Source organism: Cucurbita maxima, unplaced genomic scaffold (assembly GCF_002738345.1).
Source record: "Cucurbita maxima cultivar Rimu unplaced genomic scaffold, Cmax_1.0 Cma_Scf00014, whole genome shotgun sequence".
Lineage (NCBI taxonomy): Eukaryota > Viridiplantae > Streptophyta > Magnoliopsida > Cucurbitales > Cucurbitaceae > Cucurbita > Cucurbita maxima.
The window spans coordinates 826,209-837,129 of NW_019272030.1; the positions used below are offsets into that span (position 1 = coordinate 826,209).

Consider the following 10,921-nt stretch of genomic DNA (forward strand, 5'->3'; position numbering starts at 1 on the left):
GTGGAAAGTAAGGCAAAGGCGCGTTGTTGGGAATGTCAACGAACCACGAGTGCTTTCCCCATTATGGTGAATTAGTAATGGTTCACTAACTAATTCACCCCTCTTCTTCCATAATTATTTTAATGGACCCTCCCCAACCGCATTACTTTTTTCCACATTTACCCATATATTTCTTCATCTTACCATAAGTGCCCCAATAATGCCTTTAATTATTCTTTTCCATCTTATTATTATTATTATTATTATTTAAATTTTAATTCACTGTGTTAGGCATCAAAATCTAAATAATGAACTTTTTATTTGAAAAGAAAAAAAAAAGTTAATTTTAATTAATTAATGTATTAGTTAATCTAGGTTGATTATTTAGAAGTTTAGATAATATCTTTAAATTTAAAATAAAAAATTAAAAAAATATTGTTACCACTTATTTCGGAGGAAAAGATTATTGCTTATTTCAAAATTATGTATGAACTTTCAAAATATTAAAAAAAAAAAAATACCATTTTTAACTTTAAAAATGGTTTAAAAACAAGGTTTAACTTTCATAAATTTTATTAATAATTTTTTTAAAACAAAACTTAAGAATGTTAATGTTATTTTTAACTTTTTCATGAGTATTTTTTTAATTTTTAATTTTTAAAAAATTTGGAGAGTATTAATGAAAATTTAATATTTAAAGTAGTTTTGAAATAAAAATTATAAATTTTGATTCTAAATTTCAATATTTTAAAAAATTTACAATTTATTAATTCATTAAACAAAATTAAATTTAAAATCGAAAGATTATTACAAGCTTAAGGATTAAATCATTTTAAAAGTTCAAACCAATATTATACAGAAACTTACAAACACTCGATTTTTAATTTAGCGAATGAACAACTAATATTCTTACAAAGAAAAAGAAAAAAAAAAAAGCCGGGGGTAGATGAAAAAGAAGGAACAGGTTTAGGAATTCCCCTTTCTGGGTTCTTCGAGCTTCACCAGATGTAGTCTTCATTTTCGACGCCAACACTTGTGATTGCTAATGAAGGTCATCATTTGTTTAATTCATTTTCATTTAATTTGTGTTTCGACGAGGTTTTGGATTAAGGATGAAGTTTTTGTATTCAGTGTCTTGAAGAACCACTTTGGTTGATTGCTATTTCGTTTTCGTCAATGCTACCTTTGTAATTTGCCCGTCGCTTCTTTTAATCATACACCTGTTTGTGCTTTTGATTCATTTCCGCTTTAGATTTGCTGCGTGCTTGATTCCATGCTGATTGTAGTGAGAAAAAGAGGTTTATAGTTGCTCTAATTAAAGACGGCTAGGTAATTTTACTTATCATCGACTTCTAAACTGTGTTCATTTTCTTTGATTCTGCAATCCCTTTTTTAACTGATGAAAGTTGAGCTTAGGTTTAGTATGCCAGTTTTTCATTTGGTTTTCTCTCAGCCCCAAATTTTCATCAAATTTGTTCTTATCTTATTCTGAGTATACACTCTTATAATGTTACTTCCTTGTTGTTTTATATAATAGAGTCTACATGTCTGTTGGCATATATGATGATCAAGTTTGCTAATACCTAACCCAGAAGGGACAGTGCTCAAAGAATATATTAAAAAAAATTGCAACGGCCCAATACACCACTAGTAGATATTGTCCTCTTTGGGCTTTCCCTTTCGAGCTTCCCCTCAAGGTTTTTAAAACACGTATGCTAAGGAGAGGTTTCCATACCTTTATAAAGAAGTTTCGTTCCCTTCTTCAACCGATGTAGAATTTCACAATCTACCTCTTTCGGTGCCAGTGTCCTCACTGAGGGAGAGATTTTCACACTCTTACAAAGAATGCTTTGTTCCCCTCTCCAACTAATGTGGGGTCTCACAATCTTAATGACATTACTTGAACAGGATCTGGTCTATAAGTTGTATCTGTGTCATTGAGTTCTAAGAATATATTTAAAAAGATTTATATATTGGTTGAACACTCTGGCATGGCTCAGTAGTCTACCTTTTCCTTGGGGGAAAGTTGGTTGGCGTTTCGGAGTTACGAGGATGTTGTGCTTTAGTCTCTCTCTCTCTCTCTCTTTCTGTAGGAATTCCTAGATGTGTATCTTCTATATGCCTTTTCTGTTAGGTATGAACTTAGGTCATTAAGTAGTGGAGATTTTTTCTCAATGTAAGGACTTTTCTCTGTCTCTCACGTTTATTGGTTTTGTGTTTTTCAAGAGAGAATTTTCTGTACAGTCCTCAATGACTCACTTAAAATTATCTTTGCTTGCGCACAGTGGAATTCACTTGCTTCACTAGTTGATGAAATGATGTAATTTAACCCCTTTGGGTGTATGACGCGCAAAGCATCTTGTTTTAGTGTTTAGAAGTTCTAATGATGCTTGATGGACTGATAGGTAGGTAATGATATTTTGTATTAATATACAATTTGAAATTACTTGAAAACATGTAAAGGAAGTGTTTAGAATCAAAATACATGTTTTTGCTAACTCATGGTTTGCCAGGTAGATTGGCTTGAAAGTATGAAGCAGCTCTAATCATAGGTGTGAAGAGTGCAAACAAAATGGAAAAGGAATCAAAGGAGCTACTTGTAAGAGAGTTCATCAGGGAAAAAGTCCCTGACTGGGATAACGAAGTGGTGGCCACAGCTTGGTTCAAGGCATTCAGTGGGCAAAAATCTGATTGGGAACCCAGATACCTATTTTGGAGGGATTTGATTCTCAAAATTTCCCATCAATTCAACTTCATCTTCATAAAACCTTCTGAAATAAAGAATCAATGGTTTTCTCGAGGCGGGTTGGCTCCACTCTGCCTTGACCATGTTCTGGTATTTCTTTTGACTAAGATGATTTTTGTTCATTGAACTTTGTTGTTGTTCTACCCTATAATAAATAGTTCAACCTTCCATTCAGCATCTAATGCAGATTGAGGGCGACATTATAAGACGTAGTGACATGCTGGACCCAAGGGGTGGCCAACTCTCTTACTTGTTTAAAAAACTAAGCAATATGATGGGTACATCGAAAAAGAACCCCGACGGTTTGCTTTCCGATGATTATATAGTTCTTGCCTGTGTATTGCAGGTATATGATTTAAATCTCCTTTCTTTTTTTAGAGACATACTTGTAAGGTTCTGCCTTGAAATTTACTTCAACGTTCATCTTAATCTTTCATCACTTTGGTTTTTGCCTCTTTAACTTTAATTTGAATTGTTTCCATGCCTAGGATAGAGCAGCTGAAGTTGTCAAATGTTTATCTCATAGTAATTGGACCTCTTCCTGCGTAATTACAATGGTGAAGTTCCAGAACATATGTGGAGGACCTGATGAAGCGACTGCTATCCTGAGTTACTTGACTGAATGTGGTAAAGCAAGGTATCTCTCTAAAGAACAAAAGGAACTTGTAGAGGTATGCCGTTATTTCCTTCTTCATAATTTATTCTTCATATCAGCACATTCTTGTTTTAGTGTAAGACATTGCAGCCTGCCTGAGGACTATACTGGAAAATTAGTTACAAAATAAGAAATTAGTAAGTTTAACTCTGTTGTATAGTAAAGAATGTTAAGAATGTACCATGATAGGATCCTTACTTGCAACCTATCTTAAATTTCTAATAACGACTTCAGTTTTTAAGTGAGTTATTGCCTTCCGAGCTCTCTTTTGATTTCTCTATTCCCCCCTAACCAGGGTGTAAAGCTCTCTCTCTCAGCTGCGAAAGTTCCTGGTATCACGACCCTCGATTATGACATTTTGCACTTGATTTGGACAACAGAAAGGCTTCAGCGTCAACTTGATGTGATTGACCAGCGCTATGATGTGTAACTATTTATGGCTCTTAACACTTAGTTTACAAATTATACTAAATCCTTCTAGTCAAAGTTGCTGCTATGTTAAATCCCATCACTGACTCGATAATATAGGTCGTTGACGATATGATGGGGGGGGGTTGTAAACGTTTGAGCAATTCTGTGTCAAGAGTGTCTGATTTTATCATCTACTAAAATCTTCCCTTGAAATGTCCTGCTTAAATGAAGTTTTTTGATGTTTGAGACTAGAATGGGTGGAATGACTGTAATTATAATATAGATCTCTTCTTGCAATATGCTTGTGAAGTCTTTCTTCCCAGATAGTGAGTTGTCTTATGACATTAATCCATTTTTTCATTTCAGGTCAAGACAATCCGCATTAGCTTCTTTAAAGTCTGGAAACAAAAAAACCGCACTGAAACATGCAAGAGAGTTAAAGATCACCACAGAAAGTCGAGAAAAAGTTGCATCTCTCTTAAACAGAGTGGAGGAAGTCCTAAATGCTATTGCAGATGCCGAATCAACAAAAACGGTAGCTTACTATAACGGTCCAAGCTCACTGCTAGCAGATATTGTTCTTTTTGGACTTTACCTTTTAGGCTTCCCCTCAAGGTTTTTAAAACGCGTCTGCTAAGGAGAGGTTTCCACACTTTTATAAACAATGCTTCGTTCTCCTCCCCAACCGATATGGGATCCTAAATATGGAGAGGTCCTTGCAGATGCCGAAAGGAAATCCTAAATGTTGGCCCCCTTCGGGGCCAGCATCCACATTGGCACTCGTTCCCTACTCCAATCGATGTGGGATCCCCCAATCCACTCTCCTTCGGGGCCCAACATCCTTGCTGACACATCGCCCGGTGTTTGGTTCTGATACCATTTGTAACGGCCCAAGCCCACTGCTAGCAGATATTGTCATCTTTGGGCTTTCCCTTTCGAACTTTCCCTCAAAGTTTTTAAAATATGTCTGCTAGAGAGAGGTTTCCACACCCTTATAAAGAATACTTCATTCTCCTCCCCATCCGATATGAGATCTCACACTTACCATCGTCAGTTTTCTTCTTTGATTAGTGAAACGTCTTCTGCTGTCACCATTCACTCTATAAAAGTGACACAGTTGGCAATTTCTTAGCTTGAAACTATATAAAAACGAATACAAATTTTGAGCTACTAATAAATTCTTCTGGTTTGATGTCTTAGGTTGACTAAAAAGTAATATCATACTGTGTTGGCAGGTTTCTGAGGCTATTCAAATTGGTGCTCGGGTAATGAAAGAACACGAAGTTAGTTGGGACCAACTCCAGCATAGTTTGCATGAACTAGAAGCAAGCATCGATATACAAAAGCAAGTTGAAAGTGTTATAGGTACATATATTTTGGATTTTTCAAAGTTTCTCGTCTAAAAACTTGGCATTCGGGGAACTTCTTTCATTATGATTGAATATGGCTCTGTGTATCATAGACTCAGCTCCATCTGGCTCGATTCTCGAAGAGGAAGATATCGAGGAGGAGTTTAAGAAGCTCGAGTTGGAAGTAGCAGGCCAAAACCTTGACGCAACGACTTCAGACACGGGGGTTAATATTGCAACTGGTCACCAAGTTGCTACAGTTTCTGACGATTCATTGAGCGCTGCCTTATCAAATCTAAAGCTTGTTGGAGAAACAGTAAAGGAGACAGTAATCCAGAAGTCAAATTCTAAGAGCAAGTCGAAAATAATGGAGCTTAGCTGATGTCATCATCCCGTTCTTGCTTTCACTTGAAAATGTTAAACGTGCTTTGAGTATTTAAAAAAACCCAGGAAGAGACCCCACTATTGGGAGTCAGAAAATGCAATTACATATAACATAGTTTTCGGTGAAACCTATTTTTCTAGACTATTCTTTAGATTTTTTTTGGATAAAGTTGGATGTAGAGTACTTCTCTACATAGTTAATGCATGCTCGTATGAACCCACCCGATGGTCTCATATACGTAACTCTAGATTTGATATGGGCTAGCATATGTTCACAACAGTGGAAACCAACAAAAAGAAAGGAGTGTATATCATATCATGGTATACACAATTGTACGAAACGTATTGGAGAAGTTTTGTGCTCATGAAATATAACATGTATACGGTCATCACACTTTCATACTTTTCATGATATTATTTATTCTTATCATACCTTACTCATCCTGTGAGCCATAGGGTATGATGTGAACATGGTATCATAAAATACATGGATATATGCACGAAGTTCATAAATATAACATAATGGAGTAAGTAACATTAGAGAAGCCATATAGTACATACAAACATACAATTCATCCAACCTAACCCAAACGTGTTCCAATAGTAAGCTTACTTGCTTGTAGGCCTAAGCTGAAGTCATTAAATTTTTTGAGTCAACGTTCGTTCAATCCTGCCCATCGAAGTTCGATTATACCTATGATGTTCATTAACATTATAGTTAAAAACATGTTTAAGAAATTAATTCACCTCATTCTCCTCTTTAACCCAAAGTAGTTCTAACAATTTTAAATTGGCTAATGAGTGACGATATTGACCTCAAATGCTTCCAAATGCATTAAATATGGCTTGGGGAACAGTTCAAAATGCCAAATAGAGTCTTTTAAAGTCAATTAAGTTGAGCTGGAGCCAAAAGGGGTCACTAAGTCAAACTAGTCCGGCTAGAGGGTGCGTGTACTTTAACGCTCAAAGGTGCAAGGCGTGGGCCGAACACGAATGGGTTGTTAAGCTACATTTTCCCACTTCGAGCTAGATCAAATTCCCTTACTTCTAGAATATTCTTCTAATAAGATTCACTGATTGAAAAAATTATTTTAGAGATCAAAAACACAATTCTTTGACCAGAAAGACTCGAAATTGGAGTGGAAAATGCGCTGAAGAGAGTGTTCTTCTGACCGTTCTTCGAAGAAAGAAAAAATGTCTATTTTTGCTGGACCAACGTGTAAAAGGGTCCTAACGAATAGATTCAGATGAGGCTGTAAATATGATGAGTGGTCCGTTTTGCGGCTGACCTTTACCATTTCCATCTGCTTTGCTTGGAGATTTCCTCAGTGGCCATGAATGGAGATGTAGCTACGGTGGTAACGGCGGCCGCACCGATGGGTTCAGCAGAGCCCCAGTACGTAAGGGCTAAGACTTCTGTATGGTGGGACATCGAGAACTGTCAGGTCCCTAAGGGCTGCGATCCTCACGCAATCGCCCAAAACATCAGCTCCGCCCTCGTGAAAATCAACTACTGCGGTCCTGTTTCCATTTCCGCCTACGGAGATACTAATCGCATTCCCAACTCTATTCAGCAAGCTCTCTCCAGTACTGGCATCGCCTTGAATCACGTCCCTGCCGGTAATTCTCTTCCCCAGATACTGTTTCTCGTTCTAAGGGTTCATGGAAACCCTAGGGTTAGATTCTGTTATTTCTGTGATCATTGTTTGTTGAATTTGGTTTTTCTCCACCGGATTATAGGTCGGATGTGATTTTTCTGGTGTGATGCTTGAATCTATTGTAAGGGCTTTGGAAACATACCTTGTTCTTGAGGTGTTGGTGGTAGTGGGTTAATTGTTGGAGGCCTTCTTATGCCATCTTAATATCCAAGCAATTTCGGTAGCAAATTGATTAAGATTTGATCTATGAATAAACACACATATAAGTCAAATGACATTAATTGTGTGTGTGTATATATATTGTGCTGCTCTTTTTATTAGACTTAAGTTGGCTTCACCCTTTGGATCTAGTAGATAGGTGATCTTGATAGTCTTTCTTCTATCAGGTGTTAAGGATGCAAGTGACAAGAAGATTCTAGTCGATATGTTGTTTTGGGCGGTCGATAACCCTGCTCCTGCAAATTATTTGCTAATTTCCGGTGATAGAGATTTTTCTAACGCGCTTCATCAATTAAGAATGAGAAGATATAATATTCTTCTTGCACAGCCACAAAGGGCTTCTGCACCACTAGTTGCAGCAGCAAAGAGTGTTTGGCTTTGGATGAGTCTTGTAGCTGGAGGACTTCCAATATCCAGTGCGGAATCATCTCAACTCGTGAACGGTACCCTTACTTCTGACCCTCAAATATCTCAGAACTCTGGACTTGATCATAATCAGCAGACAGCACAAGCTATAGTATACAAACCTGAAAATGTCTGTTTGGGAAACAACAAACATAAAGGTAAATCTATACATAAAAACTCCAACCAACCAGTCCAATCCAGAGCCTTAAGCTCGCCTGTTTCTAGGCACGAGGAAAACCCTAATTTTTTAAACCAATCAAATCATATCCAAGCAAAGCAGTTTAAGAAAGCACCGCATGAATTCTTCGGTAATAGCGGTAATAGCAGTTCTGTAGCCTCTTCTAGTCAGTCTACTCCAAACCTGTTTATTGAAAATTACACTCATGCTAGGACTGATGGTAGTGTTTCAATGGGTAGTTCCTCGAGTTACCAGCCTCCTCACGTGAGGCAAAAAACAATGCAGCTCCATCCTCCTTTTCGGCCAGATTATGTTTTTTCTCCTAACCCCGTTAATCGTAATTCTTTCCCAGTCCCTACTCAACCTGATCTCTCTGCACCCAATATCAGTAAGCTGCATATCTCTGATCACCCCAATTCTGCTATAAATCCTAAAAATTTTCATCATCAAGCTAGTGAATTTAGACCACATACTACGTCTCAAAACTTTGCCAACTTTAACTCGCCAGACAAAGGCCGCAGTCAGTATGGTAGCCAGTCATTCCATCATGATGCGTTGAATAAACGACATGCTCGTGATGTAGAGCATGCACCTCATTCATCTTCCACCACTCTTGCTAGAAGTTCTTCTTATAATGATGCCTGGGGATCTCAGGGGCAACCACCACCTTCGGAGTACATTCAAGGCCTTATTGGAGTTATTCTTCTTACATTAAACACCCTGAAAATGGAAAAAATTAGTCCAAATGAGGCAAATATAACTGACTGCATCCAATATGGAGACTTGAGAAACTGCAATACTGATGTAAAAATGGCACTAAACAGTGCGATAGAGCATAATATGGTAGTGAAGCATAATTTTGGAGCTGTGCAATTGTATGTTGGTAAAACAGAAAAATTGTGGAAGTGTGTGAACCCTCTAGGTGGGCATCCCAATCAATACCAAAAAGCTATATGGGATAAGATTCAGAATTTTTTGGCTTCTCCAGCTGGTCGTTCTGCAATAATGGCTTCTTCTTGCAGGTGATGTGATTTCTGGCTTTCTAGATTTTGGATTTTAGTTTCAAAATAATAACTTCTGTTTCAATTGATTTGCAGATATCAAGCAGCATTGATTCTAAGGAACGAATGCTTAACCGATTTTGCCTTGGGCGATGTGCTTCAGATTTTGTATATGATAACCTCAATGAGGAAATGGATTACTCATCATATTTCAGGATGGCAGCCAATTAATATTATGCTAACAGAAGGTAATACATATGGAAGTTCAAGAACTGAGCTTTGATTAATCAACACAAGTACCCATAAAGCAAAAAGCTTTACCCTCGAACAGCTGATATGAAGGATGATTAAGGTGAAATATTAATCACATTGAAGGGAGTATTATTACAAAAGATACCAGAAGTTACTCGGATTACAGATGCTTAGGGCCTCAAAGGTTTGGTTATTCTGTTCTTTTCCATTTACATTATTAGAGAAAATTTCCACTTTCTGAACGGGGAGCAAGTCATCTACTAGTCTATGAAGATCATCCCAGGTGCAGGGCTGCCATTTTAAGTTACTTCCTCAAAGGAACGACTTTGTTCACGTGTTTCTCGTCTTCTCAGGGAGTTGTGCACTTGATACACTAGCATTGAAGCCGCATAAGTTCGTCATATATGGCACTGGAAAGAAATAGAATTCTCTTTTGTTTAGACTACACAAAGTTAGCTAGCTAAATGATGTCTTTTGACCAGTTTCAGTATCCTTGCGAAATCTGCATCAGGGCTTTGTATGTTACAACCATGCCATGTTTATTACTGCTTAAGGGAATGCCGGCAGTGGATCAGCTTGAAGAAGTCAGCCAGCGGATCCAACATGGTGCCATTCTCAAGCTTCTCTTTTCTTTTCTGTTCTCCATAGATATGGATGAAGCTCCTAAAATGTTCTTGTCTAGTTGTGTTACAGTAGGTTTCTGTACTCTGTCTGCTTATGGGATTGATCGTATGGGCACACCGATATCCCTTGAATGATTGTACTTCTTTCTACTGTCTAGAACAGATGAAACGTTTATATGTTTGAATGTTATGTGATAGACAATGTAAGCAAGGGACTTGGTTCACTTGCTTTTAAATGAATTCATAGTGCCTGATTTTGGGATGGGTCATGTTAACATTGATGCCTTTTCTTTCACCCAGCCATCTAAATTGGTTCAATCATTCAAAAGCGATCAAAAGCCAACTCCAAAACCCATATCATTGGTGCGGTGACGCCCGATTACTTCCTATGGCGGTGCAACTGTTATTGATGACGCCCAACAACTGGTGAACCATGCGGCGTGGAAGACAATGAGACAGCTTGACGAGCGATGCCTATTGTCACAACGTACCCACTTCTAATGTAATTGTGACATATAGCTCCAACCCATAAACGAGCCATGGTGGTGCAATTGTTATCGTTGACACTCGACTACTGGCACGGAAGACAATGAGACAACTTGACGAGTGATGCCGAACATACCCTCTTCTAATGTGATTGAGATGCATAGCTCCAAGCAAGCCATAAACATGCACATCGATTCAACTCTCTCTTTCGACCACAAATAGCTTGCACGAACAGTGATCCTCCACAAATCAAACCCATAGATTTTATTGATGGATGATATCAAATCCATAATCTTATTCTACTCTTAGACGACAACTCTATCCATAATAACGAGCTAGAATACAGAAGAACTCTGTTTCAAAATTTAATAATAGAATTACTTAAATTAGGATGATAATTGTTGAGAAAAACAAGTCCTATTTCAGGCAAACTTCATCACTATATAATCTTCCCATGCAAACCATTTTCTATCATCAGCTCCATTCAATATCATTTCAAAAACCAAAAAAAAAAAAAAAAAAAAAAAAAAAAAAAAAAAAAAAAAAAAAAAAAAAAAAAAAAAAAAAAAAAAATC

General features: G+C 37.3%; 2 protein-coding genes across 6 annotated transcripts; both read left to right on the plus strand.

Moving 5' to 3' along the window:
• The first annotated feature begins 898 nt into the window (after positions 1–898).
• LOC111489435 (charged multivesicular body protein 7) lies at positions 899–5,729 on the plus strand. Of its 5 annotated transcripts, none has more exons than XM_023137644.1 (9): positions 908–1,030; positions 2,265–2,388; positions 2,493–2,815; positions 2,901–3,071; positions 3,214–3,396; positions 3,676–3,806; positions 4,158–4,326; positions 5,027–5,156; positions 5,254–5,729. In XM_023137644.1, the coding sequence occupies exons 3-9, from the start codon at positions 2,552–2,554 to the stop codon at positions 5,520–5,522; spliced, it is 1,317 nt and encodes a 438-aa protein (XP_022993412.1). In that variant the 5' UTR covers positions 908–1,030; positions 2,265–2,388; positions 2,493–2,551; the 3' UTR covers positions 5,523–5,729. The 5 variants fall into 5 exon arrangements, with proteins under 5 accessions (XP_022993410.1, XP_022993414.1, XP_022993412.1 ...); XM_023137643.1 differs by having other exon boundaries at positions 2,265–2,384; XM_023137645.1 differs by having other exon boundaries at positions 2,265–2,384; positions 2,497–2,815.
• Positions 5,730–6,653: 924 nt separating this feature from the next.
• On the plus strand, positions 6,654–10,135 carry LOC111489434. Its single transcript, XM_023137641.1, has 3 exons — positions 6,654–7,144; positions 7,569–9,006; positions 9,082–10,135. Exons 1-3 carry the CDS (start codon positions 6,859–6,861, stop codon positions 9,266–9,268), a joined length of 1,911 nt encoding a protein of 636 aa, XP_022993409.1. The 5' UTR covers positions 6,654–6,858; the 3' UTR covers positions 9,269–10,135.
• The last annotated feature ends 786 nt before the right edge of the window (positions 10,136–10,921 follow it).